We start from the raw sequence: 26,923 nt of genomic DNA, 5'->3' as shown, positions 1-26,923 counted from the left end.
ATCCTTAGGAAATATCAAGGCTGGCTGTCAAAAAATTTATTTAATGAAATGTTAGCCAATATTTTAAAATCTCTACTTTGTATTAATTTTTGAGGTGTCAGGCATCAAAAATTAAAACCCTGCATGTCAATAGAGCTTAAAGTGAGGTATGGCAAGATATATAGTCGTGATGTCAGCTTAGATAATCAGTTATTATAAAGTATTGAAACAATAGGAATATCAAAACAGATTTTATTAGGTTGTTGGAAATCAATTTTGTTTTTTCCTAACAGGAGCAGGCTTGATCTAGAAAAGTGGGGGCCCTAGACACAGAATGGTCAGGAACCTCCTGGTTGTTACTTTAAACTAAATTTACATGATGTTTAATTAGGAAGTGTTTTTAAATTATTTGTAACACAAGTAAATTACAATGTATTAGTAAATTTGAGCTTATATTTATTTCAATTTTGTGTTAAATCATAACTTTAATAGACAATTCTTAAGAAAAAACACAAAAAGGAATTATTTGTGACATTTAGGGTGGCCATTAGTATGAGGCCCATGGCTTGGGCCTTTCAGGCCTTTTGATAAATCAGACACTGAACAGGGGACTTAATTATGTTTTTCCACAACAACTTTACACCTAAGTCACATAATCATTATATATTTTGACAGCTGATATAGCAACTCTTGCTTGTGAGAAAGTTTGACCTATTCGACACAGTAGTTTTTAGTTGTTGCCCTTTCAAGTATGGAAAATAAAAAGCAAAATTTTCTGTATATTTTAATTTTTTACTATCTAAAAGGAAAAAATACTGTTTGAAAACGAAAAAAATTATCTAATATATATGGATAAAATTTAATGACAGTATGCCAGTGCCGAAACTAGTTTGTGATATTTTAATTTGGCAAAATTTTGATTAAGATGCAGGAAGATGCCCTCTCCAGTTTAAGCTGATGACGGCACAATAAAAGAGTTTAATTGATGCAAACTAGCGAATAACAACATGTAAGATCGCTGAAAGATTACATTTTTTGAAATTAACTGTTCATGATGATTTGAAAAGCCTATAGATTTATCTCAATGCTTGGCATATGGGTTTTTCATGTTCTCTTGGAAAGAAATTTTTGCCGTCGTATTGACACCTGAATTTTGTTTCTCAAACATGAAGAAAATCATCCATTTTTTAAATGTATCATCACCGGGAACAAGAAATGGCTTGTCTACAGTAATGTTCGAGTGCCTGCAAAATTTTTTAGACGATTAAACCTTTACTTCAAATAAGGAAATTAAATATCACCTGGATCAGTTTTTTAACAGCAAGGAATAAATATTATGTGTGCTTAGAATCATACTAGTACTGTCAGAATGTTGGCAAAATATTTATTCACTATACGAAAATCACCTTTCATTTACATAAAAAAATTTCTTTCTGAGCAACCCAATACTTGAGCGTTTCTCGACTTACCTGTTTATCAACCTTGCTTCAATTTATCAAATAATTGCCAAAAGCTATCAAATTATAACTTTTATCTACACTAAAAGGCTGTACTTTCATAAAATTTAAATGATATTATAGACCTCATTTTCAATGATCAATAGATCTTCAATGAACTAAGGGAAGAAATGCATTGTTGCCATTAGCAACCTTAAAAACACCAATAATTGATTAGAGGACAATTAATCTATTTTTGCATCATAGCATGGACATTTCTATAACATACAGCATTTTCAGATTTTCTGTTACAAATCATTTATCAAATAAAAGTTATTCCAATAATTAACTTCATTGAAAGTAAATATAAAATGTAAACTACTTCTTTTCTTGTAGCTGTTATTTTAAAAATTTAAACAATGGTTCATCAAACTTTGAGTTTTTGTTTGATATCTCAACTTTATTAAATAAATTAAGAAAAAAAAACTAATAAAAATGTGTGACAAATTTCATTTATTTGTAACCGTAATTTAAGTTAAATATTTCAAATTATAATTTAAAGAAACTTTTGTCATTTTATGTATAAAAATTTTTTTTTTCAAAAGCAAATTGCTTGCTTATTTTTATTTGCCCTTTCCCAATTAAATATTACCCATGTTGCTTGATGAAAAGGAGAGGGTGTTGTTTATAGGTCATTCATGGAATTTTATTAAAAAAACATCTGTTTAGGAGACTAAATTTTTAAAAGAAGCATAATATTTTTAAAGAAATAAAGATTTTGAAGTTACATACATTTTTTGAGGAAAATGTAAAATTATAAAAATAAATAAATTATCCACTTGTTTTTGATAATCAGATTTACAACATCGAATTACTGTGTTTCATAGAATCAAACCCTCCTTCTCAGTAATTTTTAAAATAGCACTCTCCTGTGTTTTTCACATTTTGTAATAATAATGAAGCAACAAAACTGTGTATTTTATTTCTTATTTAATTAGTTAAATCAGGTTGGAATATTAAACAAAATAATGATAGGTGGATAGTCGAAAACCCTTTGAATATAGTAATCATTGATAAAGAAAGGACGGTAGAAAAAAGTAAATTTTTATATCTGTCTAAAAATAACCTTTTAACAAACATTTTTTTTTGTTTTTGTTTTTTAGAGTCGTGGGCACACTTTCTTTAAGATTTACATAAGAGATACAAAAATCTGTAAAAAAATTATGCCAGTAAACTTAGAATAAAACACATATATTGGTAGTTTTGATGCCATAAATGACATCATAAATGTGTGATCAATTTTATATTTAGATTTATTTTGAGTAAATAAACTCTTGATGCTTATTACAGTTAAGGAAATTGTAAATGTTGACTTACTGACCTGTTGGTAGACACTTTAACTATATGTATCATTAAGAATTAATCTTCTCTATTATGGGATCAAATAAAAATTACATGTTTATAGTCACTGATAACTTTCCACTGCAATAAAGTTTCTCATTCAAACTTTTTATTCTTTCACAGGAATGGACACCAGATGAATGTATTCCGGAATTTTTTTCTGATCCTATGATTTTTTATTCTATTCATTCAGACTTAAATGATCTTGGTATTCCATGGTGGTGTGATAGTCCAGAAGATTTTGTGGCAAAGCATAGAAATGCTTTAGAAAGTTCTCATGTCTCTGAACGGCTTCATCACTGGATTGATTTAACTTTTGGTTATAAAGTATATATTCTTTATGTTTCTCTTTTAAACAAATGAATTTATGTTTTTGGAGTGTTGAAAATTCTATTCATTTTCTGTACTGCAATTTTTAAGTAGCTTTTGTAACTTCTAGACTAGTCATTATCCATATATATAAGTTTTTCAGGTAAAAATTAAAATAAATAATGTGAAAGTACTAATTTTGACCACAAATATTTGTTTTTTAAATTGTTAGTTACTCATTTTTTCAAAAAACAGAAAAATCAAATAGGAAAAAAGATTCAACTTCATAAAAATAGAAATAAAATTTTTACCGATATTTAAACCGTTTTGTCACCAATAAAAAATTAAACAAATTTATATTAACTTTTTCAACATAAAGCATTTTAGAAAATTTTTCAACCATGACTTCAAAAAATTTTCTGTTGTTGGGTTATTAATTTTAAAAGGGTAACCTAAATATCCTTATATACTATTGCAGGAAATCTGGTTTTGTAAGCACTAACAACTCAAACAGTGAAAATGATACAATTTTAGTTAAGACTTGGAGACTTTGAATTGTGATCAACATTTTTCATGTGATCAGCATTTTGTTAACATATTATGTTACTTTTTATGTTTGATCAACATATTACATTACTTTTTTTTTTCTTCCAAAATTCCATTTTTTAATATTTAAATATTATTTTTAAATTTATTTTTAGTATGAATTTTAACCTTTACTTTAAACTGCGTGCATCATAATCCTATGAGACAGGAGATTTAAACTTTTTTGAAAATGTTTATTTAAGCTCACTTTTCATTCATGATGTCAAAAAAAAGTTTTACATTATATTGCTTAGATATATCATAGTTGTTATTTTTAATTAATTTGCTCTATGATGCAAGTTGCCCTTTAAAGTAAAAGTATTGACACCTTAATTCCTAAAAGTTGTATGTTTGTAAGGAAATGGAAGAAGGGGGCAAATATTTCTTTTTAAGATAAAAAATCAAATTAAAAGAAATGATGCATACATCTACTGAATATTTCATGACTATATTATTCTTAAAAACATAGAGGGGCAGAACTAAATTTTTTAAAATAGATTATGAGTTAGTAGTTAGTGCAGTAATATTGTAAAATAATATAGTACCTACCTTTTTCTCTGTACCTGACATACATCATGATATATTATAACTAAGATTAAACCTAGGAAGAAATAAAATAAAAATATATAATTTATAATTAAGTCTAGTAATTCTTGTACTTGATGTTTTTTGTAAATTTTATTCTTTTTTAGTATGGATTGGATTTATTGTTTAAAACAAAGGCATAAAAATATTTGGCATCTTTATAATTTATCGTTCATTTGTATTTTCTTATTTTGAAAGAAAAAAAAACGAATTTCTTATAATTTTTGCGAAATTTTCAAAAAAGTTTTTTTTTTCAACAGAAAAATATTTAAATTAATATTGAGACATTCCCTATGATGTAGGGTACTACTGAGAGTTCAAATTATATTTTTCTTATCAAATAAAGCTTATTTCTTTCTTTTATTTATTTTTAAAATTTTGAAGGAATTTAAAAATGGAAAAACTAGGAAAATAGTTTTTCTTCTTTTTAAAATGATATAAAATTATTCATGTACAATATTTTTAAAAAATGATTTCAAAATTTGAACAAAAGAAGCTCTAAAATGCAACTTTATATTTGGGGAAATTTAATTTTATCCAGTGAGTTAAAAAGAAGGATGTTAATTAAAATTTTGTATTCGTTTATAAAAAATTTCAGAATCAGTGAATCAAAAAGCTCTTATCTGTAAAAAAATAAATAGTTTTCTATGGTCTCTTAAAAGGACCATCAAAGCTGATAGTGCCCCTTCCAGGGCAAAGGAGTAAGGCTGTGTGCTGATAAAGGGAATGATGAAATGAAATGGACAAATCTCTTAAATGAAATCTCTCTAGAGGTAGTTTCAGGGTGGGAGCATTCTAATGAGAAAATTCTGAAACCAAAAGATTTAAGTAAGCACAAATGAGTTTAAATTTTATTTAATTGAGCAAACAAAAATTTGTCTGCATTGTAGATAATCAGAGCCGGATTATACCTTTCGTAGGCCCTAGGCATAGCCGTCAAGCTAAAAGAAGTATAATCATTATTGTTAATGCTTTATCTTAAATTAACATTTAATATCTGGACAATAAAGAAAATTAAATAAATTTTTTTATTGTTTTTAGCTTTCTGGTTCAGCTGCTGTCAAAGCAAAAAATGTCTGCTTACCATTAGTTGATCAGCATACAACAGTCCAGAGTTATGGAATGGTTCAGTTATTTACACATCCTCATCCCCATAAGTTGATCAAACATTTATTTTTGAGAACTCCTCGAATTTTAAAGGTATTCAATTTATTTAGTATTATTATTTTATAATAATTAGATTTCAGCGAAAGAAACGCTAATTCAGTAATATATAGAATGTAATATTAAGTGTTAAGTTTCACTGAACTGTCGTTATGAAGAACTGGGGTTCGATTCCCAGTGACATCTTAAACCCCACCCAGCTTCAGATCGATAGGTACCAGCTTGCCTGGGAAGTAAAGGTGACCTGTGTGCAGTGCTGACCACATTGCCACAATCATGCTGTTGGTCACAAAAGTTGGAGCCTTAAACCTCTGTGATTAATTATTTAATGATTAATTATTTAAAAATAACTTTGTAAACATTTACAATTCATGCATGTGAAAACATTACTAAAACCTTACCACTAACTTAAATTATAATCATTAATGCATTATAAATACCCAGTTCTTATTTTATTTACGTGCACATGAACAAAATATGTTCATATGATTATAGCATGTAATTTCTTTTTTTATCTTCAGCTTCTCCGAGTTTTACTTTCCTTGAGTACACATTTGTTCTTAGTTATTCAAATGTCACAGATTATCGTCTTTCTTTTTGTATGCAGTGCTTTAACTTCTTGATAAAGTCTTAATCTCCAATGATTGTCCAGTGCAACTTTTTATTAATTTTAATACTAAATTCTTTAAAAAACAGATACCTGCTTCTAGTCCTGGATGTAGATTAGTTGTTGGAAGAAAATTATTTGAGCATCTATTGCAGCAATATTCAGGGCAAAAACAAAACTGCCATTGACACCTATTAGTTATTCTGGCAATTGAATTATTTGCTGGAAGTGATTTAAAATAATTTAAAACTTAAAAATCTTGGGAATAGAAATATTTACAGTGTTACACAATAGAAATTTATTTCTCATATACACGTTCCATTGGAAAGAAAGACTAACATGAGCAGGCATTTGAGGCAGGTCATACCCAAATTTCTATAAAAATATCTTGATAAATCCTTTTCTAAAATGTCTATTCAAGTGAAAACTTGTCCAGAGGGTCAAGATCAGGTAGAAAGTCAGACACTAAATGCATATAAAAATGTTAGTTTCACAAATTAGAAATATAAATCTGTTTTTGTTGTGCTGGGGTGTGATATACTCTACTTGCATAGTTTACTTATGAACCATCAAATAGATTTACCTAGTCCTACAGGGTTATTTTTAAAATATTTTTTAACAAGAGTCATAGAGGGTCAGAGCAGCTAGTATGCAATACTGAGATGTTAGTCCTAGTAGCAAGGAGTATGCATTGGATGCCCAATTAGTCCTGATGAAGAAAGAATGATAAAACCAGAACAAAACATTCAAACTGATGAAAAACCTAGAAAAACTTGCTCACTAAGGATTATTTAATTAGAAAATTTCTCAGAAAAAATTTGAGCATTTCCTAGCAAGAATTCTTTAGCATTTGTCTTGATGATGACTAAAAAGTTTTGTATCTGAGAACCAAAGATAAATGGAAGTCCTTTATTTTTTCTAAAAATGAACGAGTTTAACATTTTTTCTATGGGTGTTGTTTTCAAATTTCAATCTCCAAAGAAACAAGGCAAATTCTTTTTTGAAACATTTTTAAGATTTTATCAAATAATATTATTCATATTGTATCCGCATAAGTATGTTCTCTTTTTTTCTTATTATTTCTGCTAATAAATACTACTAAATTTTCGTAACAAGAATCTAACAATTAAAAGTGCCTAGCATAAATACAATTTGTAAACATTTTAAATACATTATAAATGATTGATGATATTATAGGAAAGTATACAGATTTTTCACTAGAAATTTGAAAATTAAAAGAAGAAATGCTAGTTGTTGGTATGCAGTACTTATGGAAGCAAATTAATATTTAGTTCAATAAAAGAAAATGGTATTTGAAATTAAAAAAATTTGAGACTTGTTTAAAACATTTTTGTATTTTGTATTTGTCATTGCTGCACTATAATTTAACAAGATACAGAATTGGGCATCATGGATATCTAAAAGGTCTTGCTTTTAATTTAGACAATTAAAAACAATTGTTATTTTAATTATGTTTAGTGTTTGTGAATTTAAAACCTGTTTTGTGTTGTTTAAGTACTGCAAATGATGTTGCAAGAAAATACTGTTTGGGGACTTAAAGTGTTCATGATTTACTATTAAGTAACAATAAATGAGTAAAAATAAGAAAGATTAATATTGTTTGTAATTTCTTATTTTTTAGGCAATACCACCATTTGACCCTCACATCACACATGCGAATTGATTTATCTTTAAAAAAAAGCATTTTTGAGATGTATACATGCCTGAAATATCTTTATCCAGTTTTATTTATGTGTATTAGAAATCTTTAACTTTGTGAAAGTTATAATTTCTGACTCTCCCAGATGTGATGTTTATCATTACATTTCTAATTTGTTAAAATATTTTTAATCAAACAATGTTCTATCAAATTTTCAAATATTGTTGAAAAAGTAGCAATATTTTGATTTGTTAATAAGGTAATTTATATAAAAAAAAGCTATAGTTTAAAAAAAATCCTTCCAGATTTTTATCAACAGAAATGAGTTAGTATGCATTATATACACTTTTTACAGATTTCCTTCAAGTGTGATAGATAACAAAGAGCTACTGTATTTATTTTAATGTATTCCTTTTATGAAACAAAGGTTTGTATAATTTGAGTTTTTAGTAATCAAGAGTTGGATGATGTCCCTATTAACTCAGACAACTGATATTAAAAGTCACATCTGTTAGCACTTAAAGTTAAATGAAAATTTCTGCTCTAATAGATATATTTCTTCCATTCAATTTTTAGCTTGAGTATTGGAGATCATTCAAAAAGCACTGTCTGTACGTGTATTTTAATTTAATAGAAAATGAAAATATTTCAGGAAACATAAATTATCTTTTAAAAAATCATGATAAAAAACAATAAAAACAAGCTACAATAAGTTAATGCTCAAATCATAATGAAAAATATGGGATATGATATGTTTTATTGGCTCTTCACAAATTCATAGACAGTGCTGAAAATGTTTCATATTTAATATATATCTATATATATGTGTTTAATTTATATTAACTACTTCATAAGTTATTATAACAGAAAAGAGACAGATATTTATATAGCATTTAAAAAATTAATGTTTAATGACTGTTCTTTTCTTGTGATCTGCTACAGCCATCTAGTGGCATATTTAACAAATAATGTGTGCTACACATATAACAATTATGTTTTTATAAAAATTGCAACTATGTCAACAAATGTTTTTATTTTTAACTCAATAACTAAAATTTTTAGTAAAAATTTCGTAGCTTTATTTGAAATTAAAACATGTTTATTCCATTTGAAAGTGCTATTAATTAATGGAAAAGAATTGTAGAAACTTCTAATTGCAATTTTAAAAAATAAGATACTTTTTTATATTTCTGTACTTCTAGAATGTCTCAATATTAATTATTTTCAGGCATTGCCATCTTAGAACCATTGCATAAATCTTTGCATATTGTTCCACTGCATATTTTTATTTGTCTTAATTGAATCCCTAAAAATGAAAATAATTTAAACTTTTCTATTGAAAACTTAACAAAAATACTTTCAGAAAGGTAGTATGAATATTTGTTTTAAAATGTTGACATCTGATTTTGTACTAAAATGAAATGTTACAGGTGTCTGATGCAAAAGAGAGTGGTGATGAGGAAGACAGCATGGGCAAGTCCAGCTTTTTTAAAACATTTAGGTAATATAAATAAGTATTTTAATTTAAAATAGTAAATTTTTAAATTGTTATTCTTTAATTACTATTTCACTAATTTCAACATTTTTGACATAATTATATTGATTGAAATAATGTAAAATTTGCTGAAAAAAGTTGCTTAAGACAATTCCAAATAATAATTTTGTAAAAAGTATTTTTGTCTTGAAAATAAATATGTTGAATTGCTCAGAGCATGATGACTTTTTATCAATTTCAATAATTAAAAAAATTAAAATTTTATTTAAAAAAAAAAAAATTGCTATAGTTTCTTGAAATTTTTGGTCTATTACAGTGAGCTTATTTGTGTTCAAAACTAATATACAGTGCGCAAAAAAATAAACGAACCATCCTGAATGACTTTAGATGTAATGATTGGATTTTCGCATATTAAAACTCAATCTTAGCCCTTTCCCAATGGGAGAAAATCTAATCTGCTTGTATCTCATATCCTATGAAGATGCAATGCTATCTTGTGCCTAAAATTATAGTTTTTAAAACATTTCAAAACACTGTCACAAATATGGGATGGTCAGGAGTTAAAAGTGCTTTAGCATACCAGTGTATCGGCCGGAAAATGATAGCCTTTCATTCTGGCCTGTGTATGTGACAGTCAGCTCCAAACTGTTAATAGCTCAAGGGGGTGACTTCAAATATGTTAATTAATTGATGCACATGATATTTTAAGTTACAAAACCAGACACAAAACATACTTTCTCTAAATAAACTTACCCTTTTCTGGAGAATTTGGATTTCATTCTTCTTTCTCCTCAAGATATTGTGAGTAGTTGTAATCTGGGAATTATGGTCAGGAAAGTGAATTTTGATGATAATTGTCCGTTTTGCTTATTTTATGGAAAGAGAATTTTTTAAGTGAATGGAAAAAATTTTGCACACAATCATGGAATTGGTTTATCCAGAGCTGATTTCCTGCAAAAAAAATTTTTATCCCTTGTTTATTATTTTATTTAATAATAGTTGAAAACATTTTGAATTATAAGGTATACAAATTTTTACATCATTTTAAAGACTGTAATTGTATGTAAAAAAAGTTCCATCTTTGAACAAAATCAGTTGAATAGTTCCTGAGAAATGGAATTTTAAAGAAGTCTTTGATTTGAAATTTGAATTTCTACAGAAACATTCAACAGATTTCATTCAAATTTTGTATTTTATCATGAATTATGTTTTTTTAATTGATGTAAAAATTTGTATATCTTTTATTCTTACAATATTTATTTTATATTTGTAGATCTTATATACCTTACATTTCAAAATATGTAAACTCTTATTAAATAAAATAATTAAAAAAGACAAATAATTATTAAAAATTAATTTTTGCATGAAGTTATCTTTGGATAGACAAATTTATTACTGTGTGCAAAAATCATTCAATTCGCTTAAAAGAAATTCTCGAGATATGGCGAAATATGCAAAAAGCAGAAATAACATTTGACCGCTCTCCTTGATTTGAACCACACTCCAAACTTTGGACTGTTGTCCTGACAAAACTATTGGAACCATATTTCCTAGATTGTGTCTTCCCTCTTTATTCTAAAAGTCAGAATCCTAACCAATTGAAAAAATTAGTGTGTTTATTCAGAGAAGGTACATTTTTGTATTTGTGTCTGGCTTCATAACCTAAATTGCCTTGCACTGATTTAGTCCTAGTGCATGAAAATATGATCATCATATCATAAGATATTCAGGGTATTTTTTATGCTTCATACATATCTTTTTCATAAATGCAATTTAAATGAAAGAGCAATGACATATTATTTAAGAAATTGGACCACCAATTATTTATGCTTAGTTAAAGCAGAAGTACTTTTAAGGCTTGTCACATGGGAATTCTTAACTAAATTTAATTCAATGGAATAGGTTCAAAAAAATAATTGTGCAACAGAAAATATTGAGCAAAAGCTTAAAACTTTAGCTTATTGGTATGAATTACTAAAAGAAAGATAAAGAAATGCCCATTCTATATAAAAGAAGATTTGAAAGAGCTTAGCAAATAATTGGTATAAATTTATTTGAATAAATAACATATACTTTCTTTTATTAATGAATTACTACCATTGGTGTAAAATAAATTTTCCTATGGCACTAATTGTTACTATATATCTATATATTAGACAAGGTTTATTCTTAAAAGAAATCATAGAAACTTTTTGTTTTATTTGACGCTTTTTCTTAATTCTCTATTCTTCAGATTTCAGTTGTATTCTGTAATTTTAATTGAATAAAGGAATATTACTACTCAATTCAATCTTAATAGTTACTCTAAGTAGAAATTTTATAATGCAGTATCTTCCTTAAATAAAATTTGCAAAACTTTTTTAATTTAATTTTTTCCTTTCAAATAGTTTTAACAATCAAAGAGGAAAATGAACGAAGCTGCATTAGTTTATCTATGAATTTATAAAAGATTATAATTTATAATATAAAATTTTTTATGAGTTATTATCTTACCTGAAATTCTTATCTTATTTAAAATTAATTTTCTTTTGAGCAATACTTTTATTAAATAAATATGTAAGCATTATTTAAAAAACCTTTCATTATCTTTTTAGGTTGAAATCGACAGTTATGCTTTGAAACAGAAATTTTTGTGAAGTCATTAAGTTGAAAATCCATTCTTATTTAACCAAATTGTTATAAAAGCAAAATGCTCTGGCTTCTTTATTTGTTAAGAATTGCCATCAAAACTAATATCAGAACATGTCCTTTAAAGACAAATATTTTTTTGTTTATAATTGACTTATATATTTATTTTTCTTATTTAGATCAAAATCTTTAATACTTTCATCTGATCACTCAGAATCTAGACCAGAAAACCAAATTATTGTCTTACCCAAGGATTTCAATTCATTATCTTCTCTTTCCCATCTTGAAGCTCTGCATACTTTTCAATCTTGGTTTGATGGAGAATATCATCATTTTAATGAATTTAAGGTCAGTCTTAAAGTACCGATTTAAACACTAAAAAAGGTTTATAATACACTTTTTAAATTGTAATGAAAATCAAAAGGTTCATTAACTCATAGTTGACTCATAAATCAGGTATGTCACTAGGAAAGGTGGCTTAACAGGCATTTCCCAAAAATGTTAGGTTATCACTTAAACTCATTCTGGATCTAATGATAACTTTCAAATTAACGTAATTTCTTCTTCTTTATTGACACTATAGCCCAGGGTGCACCTTAGCCTGCAGCACAATATTTTTCCAGACAGCTCTGTCCCTGATCTTGATCTTAAAGTAGGAGATCTTTAAAGTTTTTAAATCATTCAAGATGTCATCCATCTTTTCTTTGGTCTATCTCTTGGCCTAATATAATGTAGGTTGTCCTAACTCAAACAATGAAATTTTATTGTTTGAGAATATAATCTCTGTTATTCTGCTATACAGTTCTCCATCTATGCATAAGCATTGTCATGAATGAAGATATAACTTTTCTGTTTATTAATAAAAGACGTTTTTCTTAAATAGCTTCATCGAGTCTTGTAAGTTGTTCTCTATATTTAGAACCTCAAGAGAGAAAAACCCCAAGAGCTTGAAAATAGGAAATTTAAAAATGAAGGCATAATACTTTGCAGTTGAACTGTTTAGGAGATCGTGGTACAACATGAACTGTAGTACCAGGGATTAAGTGCAACTATTAGTCTGTAATTCTCTAGAATTTTAAACACAGATGCTGATACTCTAACTTTTTCCTCTAAAACACTTTTTAACCCTTTTTTTCACATACTTTTTCAGATATGTACTAAACTAATGGCATTGAGTTTTAGTTGTATTATAAATATTGGAGTATAATTTCTTACTGACCACTAGATGTGTCTTGAACATAAAAATATAATAACTTGATTTGGTATATACATTTTAAATTATGTATAAAATCATGTGTGTTATGTGTGCTGAATTTGCATAAAATAAATTGTTTATGTCATTAATGCTTGATAATAAATTATAATTGAGAAAATTTATTTATTCAATAAATTTATATGTATTTTCTTTTGTAGGACTATTCTCAAATGAATGATGTTTCTGTAAATTATTTGCGAAGCAAAGATATGGTAGTTCTTGGTTGTCTGATTAGTGAAATTGCTTTATCAGCTCATTGCAAAGTTTTACCTCAAAACTCTTCTCTTAAAACACGATATGATGACCTACTTAAGCTATTACGAATATATAGACAAGAAATACCAAGGTATAAACTAATTTTTGCTTTACATTTTATAGGTTCTGTTTATTTTCATATTAATGTCCATGATCGAGATTCCACTTCACATGTTGCTATTGGAATTGGTAATGAACCTAGTATGGGCTCACAAGACACCTCCCAAAATGTAATTAATTTTTAGCATACAGAATATGACTTATGTCTCAAAAAATGTTCTAATTTTTTTATGAGTATTCAAATACTGTAAAATTTTAACACCCTTTGCAAACTTTTTTTTACTATTCTTATTGGAAATGATCAAAAATTTGTAATTTTCCACTTATTTCTAAGCATCTATTTTCACCTATAATTAACAATTTTATATCGAGGCATTTAAAAGAAAAATTTGATTTTATTCTATTCTTAACAGTTCATTTTACCATACATTACGCAGTTTCATTTAACAATTCTGAACTCTCAAGATTAATGAATATTAGTATTTTTCTGTTCCCTTAAGAACATTTAATTATTTTTTATAGGCATGTGTTTAGTTAACATGCTAAAATTAGTAAGAAATTGTTATTCATCAGAAAATTTCTATGTATTTTTTTGTTTTTTTAATTAGGTAATTTTTTTTTATATAATAATGCTGAACCTCTGAAAGTTTTGTTTGCATTAACAATTCTTTTGTAATAAATTTAAAAATTGATTCTTATAAAATAAAATGAAATTAATCAAGTTTAATAATTTATCATCAGTTTTTTCTCTGGCTGTTGTTTTTTCGTTGTTGGGTTGTTTCTGGTTATTGTTTATAGTAAGTCAAAAATTAAAAACAATGACTGTCTTTAAATCTTGTGCTGATTGGTAAGTATTTGTACTGCAATATTATTAATTTCCAATGTGAAAATAAAGGAATCAACTTTGTTATACTTGTGTGAAATTATAATCAGTATACAAAGTACCTTTTATTATTATAAATGTATCAAAAATTATATTATTATAAATATCAAAAAATTGTACCTCTTACAAATTTTGTTGCTTACATAGATTTTTTCTTGTGACTTTCCATTGTTTTTTTTAAATTAAATGTTTTAATTATTAATGAGTCCAAGACATAAAATATTAACTAATGCTGAATGTTATTTTTTTCAAAAAAATAATAATAAATAAAGCTTTGTAATTAGTATTATTTTCACAACAGAAAGATTAGGCTAAATTTAATATTTTAAATCATTTTAAAATCTATGAAAAATTTTCTTTCATTTGGCAGTAAAACTAACTTCAAAAAGTTTGAAATGAATTTGCAACAAGAAAGATATGATTATGTCAGTCTATACCATATGCTAATTAGATAATTTTAATTTGTTTTCAGAGAATTAATCCTTGGTTATTAAATATGAGACGTCTTTGTTAACACAATCTTATAATGTCCTTTTTGTTATTAAAAGCTGTCTATTATCAACCGTAAAATACAGATAAAGCGTCCCCTCCCTAATTTTGAGGAAAATCCCCGTGCTGTAGAGGGGAGCGAATCAAGAGTACTGAATAAAATGCAAAACGTCGTTTTACGAAAACTGCTATATTTGATTGGGCATAATTAAATATGAATTACAAAAAAATTAAGCAAAATAAACCAAAAATAATTGTAGCAAAAGGAAGTAAATATAAATTTTAATTAGTAAATCTAACTTACCTTCTCCATCAATACATGCAAATAGGTAAAAAAAAAGAACTCTGCAAGAAAAAATAAAAAAATATGGACACCAAACTATACCAGAAAAAAAGATAAATTATCTATTTACATTAATCAGAATTCGAAAATCTATCGAAAGAAATATTGGAGTCATCGTCCACAATAAGATCAATGCACTCTTTATTCAGTTCACTGGTAATATCAATATCATTGTCTATAGATCCGACATTAACTTCTGCTAATTGGAAATTAAAAACCCCATTTTTGCTTCCATCTAATGCATTGAAAATACTATAATACTTAAATGAGTTTGAGCGCTTCGCTTCGTAGACAGCCTCTCAGACAGCCAATGCAAAAGCTTCGCTTCATAGACAGCCTCTCAGACAGCCAATGCAAAACCAATCACATCTTGCCAAGTTGGCCTTTTTAGATTTCTGACAATGAAGAGCACCCATTGTCTTCTTCATGCACTTTTAAAGGGTGCCATCTACTAAACATCTGCTGGCTGCAGAAGGCTCTTGCATCTTACCAGAAACTATATCTGTATCCAAACTTTTAAATTTTTCAGAGAAACTTGAGGTTCTATGAATTAAGGCCCAATCCAAGATAATTAACCTCCAAACGTCATCCTTATTTGGACCCCAAATCTTCGTTAACCAACTTTTCATAAGGTTAGCCGTTATTCATCCATTGACAAATCAGGTAACCTTAATGTCGCCTGGTATTTTTAGGCAATTCTAAGAAAGAATCACTCCCTTTTACTCCATATCTCTTCCATTCAATTCCGCTCCTTTTCTATTCACATTTTTCTTCCCTACTTAGGACACTTCTAAGAAAGACGTTCTCTTCCTTTAACTCATTCTTTCACATTCAAATCTCCCACCCCATCTTAAAATTTACCCCTTCCTTCTTGCAAGCAAGCATACATATTATTCTACATGATTTTGATCTACGTGCAGCGGGGAGGAAATGTTGAACACATTTGCAGAGGATTGCTTCCCCTTCTCTTCCCATACTTTACAAACACCTGCACTTTTGTTATCAATCTTCAATTCAGTTATTACTGTTATTGATTAATCCTCTTCCTTCTTCCTCCAATCATTGTTCATTTATGGTATAACATTAATCTTCTACCCTAAATATTAGACTAACTATTTTTTGGAAACAAATTTATAAAGAAATTCTTAAAATAAGAATTTTTAAATTGTGTTGAAGGAAAGGGGTGCTTTTTTGGTACTGATTGACAATTAGTATATACGTGAAACTATCGGGGGTGTTTATCCATATTTTACAGTAATTTCCTATGGAATGATATAAGTTCAATTCACATGAAAAGTTTAAAAAAAAAAACAGTTTTCAATTGGGATTTTTAGACATAATAAAATTTTTGTAATCTTTTTAATTTAAACATCTAGCATACAAAAATATAACCAGGCTTGTTATTATTTTTTATTTTTTCTTCTTTACAGATCATTTATTGACGTCATCAAATTACTTTTACAAGTGTCTTCATCTTTTGATCCAACCCATCCTTTGCCTATCACAGATTGTGGATTGCCTTTGCCATCGCCTCATCAATTACTGTTGCACCATATTCATACAATACCTTTCCCTTCGTATTTTCCTGTTTTATACAATTTTTTACTCCATCTTAATAAATTCTCTGAAGAAATACAACTTCACTTTGAAAGAAGTCTTTATGAGCCGGATGTAATAAAGGACCTCGAAACAGCTTCAAAAAAAAAGGTCAGTAGTTTCTTCTTGCTCTACTTTTAGCATTAGATTGAGTAGCATAAATTTAGAAGAATTTTAAAATTGACAAACATTAATTTATATTAGACAAATACATCTGCAAGCCTATAATTTTTGTACCATGAATTTAAAATTTAGTATTAAATTAATTAGTTTGAAATTTAGTGGCAAATACTTATGATTCTACACAGTAATTTTAGTTATTTATTTATAGGTTTTATATGCTTTGGATGAATTGCAGAAGCTTTTGCCTGTATTAAATGGAGAAGGCATTAACCTTGTTACTCCTTACATCCAAGAAATGTTTTCTTGCTCTCATACTGCTTTACTTTCAACATGGCATTTATTTGGTTTTATTGCTCAAATTCTTGGACCTTTACACACTTGCAGAAAATTTCTAAAACTTTTGGTGAAAGTATTTGAGGCTGATAAGACTTCACAAAAGCACTTAAAACTATATCATCGAACATTCATTTTACAACTCATTGTTGGTTTAGGTTTACATAGTTTTTTGATTCATTTTACAACCATTTTAATTGAAGCTATTGGAGGCTGCAAAGATTACACATATACATCTTTAAAAAGGTGTGTATTATTAACTCTCCTAGTCAGGCCTACTCATTTCCTTTTTTTTCTTAAACAGTTGTATTAATGTGAGTTTTGTCTTAAATACTATAGATTAGACAAGACAGTAAAAAAAAATTCTTTTAATTTTTTATTACTGAATTTAAAGGGTAAATTCTTGGAAAAAAAGCTATCACTAAATTGCCAAAATTAGACAAAAAAATTAAATTCTGAAGGAAAATAACCATTTGGAGAGAAAAGATATGTGACCAATAAAAATTATAATTGCACAACTTCTTATTTCTTATACTAATGTATGTATTTTCAGCTTACTAAGTAGTAGAGATGTGTTTGTATCAGCGTGTTTATTAATTATTACCAAGTACTTTAAATGTATACATCATGAGCTGAATGAGTTCAGTTAATATCAATTACTTTCTGAACTAAGAAGTTTAGTGATAAAGCCACAAAACATGTTAAAAAATTAAATTAATTTAATCTTATCTAACTATTTAGCATACAGATGGCAGTGCCACATTAGAGTTCTGCTTCTGGATTAGCGTAAGCAATTAAGTCCAATAACACTTTTCTGTACCCTTGGGCCATATAAATTTGGTAACAAGTATTGAGTCAAAAAAGGAAGTTTTGTCACCAGTTTCATTCATACTCTATATCCAGTAAAAACAGTGATAGTTTTATATTATAATTTTACATCCCCCTATTAATTAAGGTCTAAATTAATATTGATGTGAATCTGTTACAAGAAGTATCAGGTTTTTGTAATTGATAAAAATGTATCAGTTTGTAACTGATACTATAAAATGGTATTTCCCCATCTCAACCAAACAGTACTCTTTAGAAAACATGCAAATAAGAAGTTTTTTTATTATTTTATTATCAAATTATTATATCAACTATTTTGAAAATATGACCTCTTAAAACAAATTATAAAAGGAACAATATTTTTAAAATATTTAAATTAAGAAAAAATATATTTGTAGCATATAGATATTACATTTTAATATTAAAATTAAATAAACATTTAACTTCCTAAAAGATACGGTGAAAACTCTAGACAGCAGTGAGAGGCTTTCAAAGTGGGTTGACTGTTTTTATTATTTAAAAAACTAGCTTGTTTTTTTAATGTTTTTAATACTAATTTAATTTTTCATTATTTATGAATCAAACTAAGCCAGATATATTTATTAATAAAAAATTTAAATTTAAGAAAGAATCAAAATTTAAATTGAAACAAAGAATCAATGAGAAGTTGAAACAAAAAAATAATAAAAATTTGAATGGAAGCAAATGAAAAATATGAAATTTTTTCATACATTTTTTTTTTTAATTTTGAGTTTCGTTGCTATTGTGAATCTGTGTTACTTTAAATATTCATAAATATGAATTTTTGAATTGTTTTAACCTTGCATTCCTGTGAAAATGTCCATAAAATAAATTAATGTGAGCAAATTTAAGATTAAATCATGATGTCTTTAGAAATACTTAAAATGAAATATAACGAAACCAAATCCATATTCTGATAACTTTTCAACAATGGAGCTGTTTAAATAATGTACTTATGAGCCCATTGGTTGTTAAGCAAATGGGCAAAATTGGAAGAATGCTTTTCCCAATACACTATTTCCCATAAAAGACTGTGGGTTAAAATACGACTTTTCGCATGCAAAGCTGTCACTAGGTTAAATGAGTTGAATGATAAAATGAGGTTAAATTATAAAAAGTTAATGAAACTTTTTTCATCTTGTCAAAAACACATTTATGCTTGCTACAATCAAAAGCATGAATGGAAATGATGCACTTTTTGAAATTTTATTCATTATTGTTTTCTGTTATGGATTTGAAGAAATTTGCATTGTATATATGCATAATGTTTTTATTCATTGTTGTAATACTTTTAAGTTATATATATATATATATATATATATATATATATATATATATATATATATATATATATATATATATATATATATATATATATATATATATATATATATATATATTATATTTCAAAACAAAAATATTCCAAATTTATTTATTTTAATTCAAAATTCTTTCATTTTCTCTTATGTTACTATCTAAACTGTACATGTTGTTACTTTTAAATATTATTCGACCTTTTTGAACAAACCAAAGGATAAAAGCACACATACACAATATTAACCAAAAAATCTGGTTTAAACAACAACAAAAATGTTTTTTTTCCAACCCTGTTTTAACACTTTCGCTACCGGAACGTCTGAAACGTCTCGTGAACTAGACTGCCGAAAACGCCCGAAGTGCCCAAGAAACTAGTTAGAGATTCTTCCCCTATTTCGAAAAATGACACACAATGAGGGAGGTGTGGCAGTAATCGTCCTTGAAGATAATTTGCAAAAAGGGGAGAAAGTAGAGGGATTTTTAACAAAAGTTTGTTTCATATCATTCTGCTCTTGTAAAGTTGTTTTATCTTGTCTTTTTTATATAAACGAAAATTTCTTTTCGCCGCAAAGGTAATAAAATAGTTTTCAATGATGAGACAGATGAGTCTGATTTTAATGAATCAGGGGATGAAGATGAATTCGATGATGTAGCACCAACTGACACTACTATTGCCGCTAACGGACTTTTTCTGACAATACTTCACGAGAAAAAGTTAAATGAAATATTTTATTGTATAAATAAAACGAAAATCTCATAATCTTATAATTTATAGCTAAGAAATTTAGTATTTTTTAACTTTGCAGAAAGACAGAGAGAGATGTAGAAACAAATATAAACTCAAAATTAATTAACCTAAACTATGAAGTTGTCTACTTCTTTTTATCAGAACTTTCTTGATCACTTACGTTGAAAAGAAAATACTAGAGTAATGGTGTCAAAAAAAAAATTTAAAAACATTAAATTACTCAGTTATTGTGTCTTTAAAAATATATCGATTGTTCAAAATAATTAACTGCTAGAAATTTGCAGTGTGTTTAGAAAAAAGAAATAACATTAATTTAAAAATTTATTAATTAGTTTTTCTACAAGACTGAAAGATTACTAAATACAATTAATTATAATTCTATTTTTAAATATAAAATAAATAGGTAAACATTATTTTTTTAAAATTATATCGTAGTCTTTGATGTCTTACAAAATGGTTTTTATATTTATAATAATAGGATCCAGGAGAAGAAACTGCTTTGATGGGTACCGAAACTATTCTTTGAAATTTGAACTTTATTCTGCATTTGTAGTTCGACAGCTGTAAATCATAATTCACGCTGTCTTGCTGTTTATGAATGCCTCGCTATTTTCACCTTTTCAATGCTTGTTATTACTTAGGTATTGCACTTGAAGCTGCAACGACCCATTTTTTTATTAATCGTTAACACCTGAACTAACAACACGAATGTTTACTAGTGGAGAATGCGTTGGTGTCAAAACTCTTAAAATAGTTAAATCTCCATGAATTTATTTATTTTCAATTTTAAACGTTATCTTCCTACGAAGGGGATTCTTTGCTGGAAAATAATACGTAGTTAACTGTAATTTCTCATAAGCTTATTCTTTCCTTCATAATGAATGTTCTATATTCAGCTGTCAGACCACCCATTACAAGTTACTCATTCCATATTACAAGTTACTCATTCATTTTTGCAGAAGATAAGCGTTATCAGCATAGCTTCTAAAAGCTATTGTTATATGAAAAATGACATGTCATATTGTAGATTTTCTCTATTTTTACTTGAAATTGGGACTGATATCTTTGTTATCAAAATTATGTTGTGGTAGTGTAAGAAATGCCTTCTATATTCCTCTTTTCTTTCAAAGAAATGTCTTGTCACCACACCCATGTCACCACACCATATGTTGATAAACAAATGCATATTCCGGACTCTTCAGTAAAATGCAGACATTTTTAGTCCCATACTCAAAAAGAAATAATTACAAGTAAAACGAGACAGAAAGATAAGTCTGAGGCTAGAAAGCAGAGTTGAAAAAGGAAGTAACTGTGTTCGCTAGCATGCGTAAAGAATAGCTGTCTGGCTGATTAAGGAGGTTAAAAAATTATGCATTAAATATAGTAGTTAAATATGGATTATTAAATATAGTCATTAAAAGCTTTTAAAAATGAAATTAAAAAATACTAATAATAAGTAAATAAAAATTTTGAGATTGTAAATATATATATATCTATATTTTCTAAACTTTGGATATGTTGTTACATAGTTAAACACTTATTTTGTTTGCTTGTAAGTCACTTTTTTAATTTAAGATAATTTTTCAATGATTAGATTTTTATTAAATTACACATAAACTTACTTTTGCCAAATGATTAGCAATTATTTATTAAAATTTAAATGCAGTTTTATTTTTTTTATTATGAATATAATATTTGTTTAATCAATTTACTTAATTACCCATATTTATTGCATTTTTATTTTTAACGACAATATTTTAAAAATTTGTGAGAAAAATGATCAAAAAGGAGGACACGTGGAAAAATTACAGTAAAAATGGATGCTACAAAAAAGAAGATAAGATATTCATCTAAAAAATATTGAACTACAGATTTTAGTAAATACAAAATTACAGCTTGAGGAATTTTTCTGAAATACTATGAAAGTATTCTGACAATACTTTTATTTTATTCAATAAAATGTTTTTATTTCTACAAATTACTACATATAATCAGAGCGCATTAAAAAGCATACTTGGAATGCAAAAACTAAAATATTTTTATATAAATTATGGAAAGACAGATACAAAATTTGGCATCTATTTCGAATCGTTTACCTTCAAATAATTGAAAATTCGTTAAACGATTTAGATTATTTACAAGAACCTTATAACAAATAAATTTATTTATTATTATTCCTTTAAATTTTCAGATTTCAAAATTTTTTCCCACTCACCAAACTGAAATTTACATAAAAATATACTTTATAGATAAATGATTTATTTGAAAAAAAATTTTACTTTTTGATTTTTTAAAATTTATATAGAAATATTGTACTTAAAATACTATTGTTAAAATAGTTCTTCAGCAGTTTTTAAAATTTTTGTACAAGTTTGCAAAATCTTTTATGGTGCAGCGCTAGATGGAATATTATTTACAAATGAAAATTTCACTGAAATGAATTTAGTGTAGGCTAAAGTGAAAAATATTTTTTTTGTACCTTGGGGTGAAATGAATAGTTTCTGGGGATAAAATTTTTAATATTTTCAGAGCTTTATGAAATAAAAAGAAAAGTTTATCTTATTTCAAATTAAAAAATTATATAAAATAAGACACACATTTTGGTTGAATGAATATTTTTAATGCTAACACCAAATTAATTTCTCCTTAATGACTGATGTTAATTTTAAATGTTGGTTTCTAGGAAATTAAAAGTTTATTTTTCAATCATTTAAGTTATTGAATTATATTAGTTTTTACTTTACAACGAAAAAAGGATTTTATTTGTGCGAGAATATCATTTTCAATTTAAGTGCTTCATTTAGAAATTTTATTACTTGATTGCATGGAATTACATACTTAATTTTCTATATAAATAATAAAATTTTAAAAAAAATGAAAGCATTTATTAACATTTTATAAATCTTGCTATGTTAGCGATATTCTTGCTTTAAATAATGTCTTTCTTCCCTTTGAAAACCTATTTTGGAGATATTTCCGCAGGTGAATAAGGAGAAGATCAGTCATTCCAGAGTAAAGCTGGGGGTAGGAACTTTTTGCCACCTGTTTTCCAACTTCGGGCGTTTGCGGTATTCTGGGCATGTTGAGGTTTAGGTCGCTCGGTATTCAAAGAATTAAGGGCTTCAAATAAATTGTAAATTAAAATTTTTTCTTTCTAAATTTATATATATTGAGATGTATGGAAAATATATGAAAGAAGGTTAATACATTTAACGGCAAAAACTAATGGCAGAATTGCATATAATTTTAAATTCTTTATTGTGTGTCAGCAAATCTATAATATTTATGTTGCTTTTCAAACAAAAAACTTATTGTAATTTGTTTCAATATTAATATTTATTTTTTATGAGTTTCTTTTTTTACAGTTCTTGAACAGCCATAACTTCATGTTACAAAATAAAATTAAACCTTTGAATCAAAGAAAAATGTTTTACATCAGAAGTTAAACCTTCCTTTAAATTGCTGACCGAATATTCTCAATAATACTCCATTTTTATTTTTATTCACTTCTCAGAATGCTTTGTTTTCCTTTACTGAAAGTTATTTCTTTGTTTAGTTTTGCCAACAATCAATTCAACTGTTGAATATTGATTGAAAACAAATTTATGCAATGTTTTTAAATTTGGTTAAAGCGGTAATTTCCAAACAGTAATTGTTTTATTGAAAGAATTTAAAACAAGAGTTCAAAAAAAAAAATATTAAATTGATAATAAGTTGCGTGAAAATGTAAAATATTGCAGACAGTAATAATGAAATAAAGTTTTCTTTTCAATAAAATAAATGTGAATTGATTTAACTATAATTAAACATTCCTGTGAGCATCACTCTACAATCACTGATACTTTCCTAAATATTTAGCTAAATGATTATAAATATTTCGTAAGATATATGACTATGTTGAATATGGATATTTTGTAAAAAGGAATGAGTAAAAATCAACTACTCTGTGTCTTTGTCATAAAAATAAAAGTACTTGGAGCCAATGTTAATTTCATATGAGCTATAAATTAAGAACAATGTTTATTTCTTGCCTCCCCTATAAAGTTGAAATCTTTAATATTATGATTGTTTTCATTTATTGAAAAATAAGGGTTAAAAATTAGGTGAATAATGTTAGAATTTTTTTTTCATTTTTAGTGCGGCAGTTCTTTGTTCTGTTACAAATTCTTAACCGATTTTACAGGATTTCAGAGAGATTACTGTGTAGTTTGATAATAGAGATATTTTGTGTCATACTCTATCTAGTCAACTTTTTTCATCCACTGAACTAGTTTAACTATCTATACATGGGCCTGTAATTCTTAACTGAATGTTTCTTATGTATTTCTTTTTTATTTTAAGTCCAATTAAATCAAGGAATTAAATTGTTAGAACTCATATTTTGGTAGTTATGAGATTAGAAATTTAATAAAAATATCTTTTAATAAGACTAAGATTATTTGTTAAATGTTTTGAAATGGAACTTTTTCTACCAAAAATATTTTGAATAGCATAATTCAAATCTTAATTAATATCATTCAAATATAATAATTCAATAATAATAAGTTAATATCAATGTTATACTTTTTTTAGCAATGAGGAGCCCATACAAATTGAAGAGGAATCAAAAACATTGGAAAAAGGATGTCTCGATACAAATGTATTAGATGGAGGTGCAACTGTTGAAAATAAAGAAATACTCGATTCAGATTTGAGCAAAGAGGTATTTTAATGTCTTAGTACTGTAGAGATTATTTCATTATTCTTTAGGTTATTAACTTTAACCTGAACTGATAATATATTTTTTGTTATAACTTTAACTGTCATTATAAAACCAAAAATATTATTTAATGTGAAATATAATGAGACATGTGATTTAAATATATTCTTGAGGAATCTTTAATTATATTATATGACTTTGAAATGCTTTTTACAGAAATAGTATCATTGAGTTTTAAGTCTTTCATTGCGACAGATGAGATAACTTGTCTTCCGAGAATAATCCCTGTGCTCTATTGTATTAGTGAATATGGTTATTGATTGCAATTGAATATTATAATATTATTTTTTAAAGTAAAATAGTCAAATTTTCAAGGATTATGCATTTTATTTCAATGTTAGTGCTGCAAGAGAACTTTAAGTGCAGAGGGTGGGATGTATCATTGCTGTGATGTAAGTGATAAAGTTAAAATTTACCCAACAAATATCAGTTTCAATTATAAATACTTTTTTCAAAGTGCACAGAAATAAAAATGAGCACATGTATTGCCAACAAATATGAAACTTGTGCAAAACTAAGCCAATATCTAGTTAGCTCATTTAACTGCTATATTAATGTAACATTGCATGTTCCATTCACATATTTTTTCCAATCAATAAATTCTTGAGTTTAAAACTAATGTTTTATTATTAGCTTATTATTTTATTTTGCACAGAGCAAAATAGAATCTAAATAGGAAAAGTCAACAATAGATATCCGAGTTTTTAAAACTAAATTTTTAACAAAAAATAGTATGTTTAATACGTGCATTTAATAATTACATTGATTAGTTCAGATTAAATTTAAAAGAAATAAAATAACATTTAGTGCCATCATTCTGATATTGAACTCGAAAGATATCTTAGCAAAACTGTCCATTCTATGTCTAGGGAAGAAATTCCAGAACTGCTTCCTATGGTGAATTTTGAATTTCAGCTAATCATAAATTTTTGTTTGACATCACTTCAGTTAATTATGGAAAATCTAGAACAAACAAGCAAAAGAAAGTTAGAAGTAGTTGTAAGAATGCAGGGCAAGTCCATGTTTTAAGATAGTAATTTAGCCTGAATTATTTATTATCACTATGTTAAAAATTATGTAGCTTGCCTTGAAAATTATTTCTTATTAAATTTTCAATGATTTTCTTCTTCTAAAAAACAGAAAGTAACATAATAAACAAAAAAACATTTTCTAGGAAAAATTCTTATGACTAATACATTTTTCCTTCATTAATATTAATTGGCAAGACATTGTTTTGAGTACCTGCTCGCTTTCTTTTTCCAAATCAACCAAACTTTTAGTGCTTTTGTTTGCATATTAACTTAAAGTTCATTTTTGCTCCTACCTTCAACAAAAGAATTCCAGCACTTATACCAAATGTTTAACCCTTTAACGGGCCCTTTATTTCTAGTAAAGGTAAATTAAAGTATTTTTGGAATTGAAATTGTTTTAAGAACGGTAATTGATATTAAAAAAAAACTAATTTTAGTTTACAAAAATGCCATTTTTTTGGTGGTAAATATATTTAACATGACCTATTAGGAACTTACGGACTTTTATTTTTCTTTATTTATAAAATAAATTCCTTAAATGCTACAAACTTCAAAAGGAATTATGTATTTTGTAACTTTATACGTTTTTTGAAAGTGACAAATGGTTACCAATTTTATTCAAACTCACTTCAAGAAAGCTGAAGTTATTGAAAAATGGAAACCTAAATTAAAACTGGTAAAACGTGGTGGTAAGTATACTTACCACGGCCTTCAAAAGGGTTAAAATGAAATATAAAAGTATTTTTTTAGTTGGAAGATTTTTATTTCTCTGTATGATTTGCTTTCTGTTTCAAATCATTTAAACTGTTCAAATCGTTTGTTTTTTGTTCAGACTATTTGTTTCTTTAATGCTATTTATCTAAGCTAAATGTTTGCATTACTTTATAGAAATCGTGGCAAATTAATTAATTCCAATCTTAGCAACAAGAATCAGATCATTGTTTATCCTAATCCCAAACTATCTGAAATTTAACTGACCAGTACTTTTAAAATTTAAGTATTGTTATTATTGTTATTATTTGCAAAATGCCAA

General features: G+C 26.6%; 1 protein-coding gene across 3 annotated transcripts in view; it reads left to right on the top strand.

Moving 5' to 3' along the window:
* Wdr81 (WD repeat domain 81) overlaps positions 1 to 26,923 on the top strand; it is a 107,870-nt gene that overhangs the window by 35,763 nt on the left and 45,184 nt on the right. For all 3 annotated transcript variants that reach the window (XM_016052860.4, XM_071187794.2, XM_043048186.3), the window contains 8 exons: positions 2,940 to 3,143; positions 5,337 to 5,495; positions 9,157 to 9,227; positions 12,029 to 12,197; positions 13,263 to 13,450; positions 16,565 to 16,841; positions 17,062 to 17,432; positions 24,673 to 24,802. In XM_016052860.4, the coding sequence (XP_015908346.3) occupies positions 2,940 to 3,143; positions 5,337 to 5,495; positions 9,157 to 9,227; positions 12,029 to 12,197; positions 13,263 to 13,450; positions 16,565 to 16,841; positions 17,062 to 17,432; positions 24,673 to 24,802 (1,569 nt within the window). The remainder of the gene's footprint in view (positions 1 to 2,939; positions 3,144 to 5,336; positions 5,496 to 9,156; positions 9,228 to 12,028; positions 12,198 to 13,262; positions 13,451 to 16,564; positions 16,842 to 17,061; positions 17,433 to 24,672; positions 24,803 to 26,923) is intronic.

Source organism: Parasteatoda tepidariorum, chromosome 11 (assembly GCF_982258835.1).
Source record: "Parasteatoda tepidariorum strain Cologne lab strain chromosome 11, Ptep-v5.0, whole genome shotgun sequence".
NCBI lineage: Eukaryota > Metazoa > Arthropoda > Arachnida > Araneae > Theridiidae > Parasteatoda > Parasteatoda tepidariorum.
Note: the sequence above shows the minus strand (reverse complement) of the source record. Positions and strands in the feature narration are given on the sequence as shown.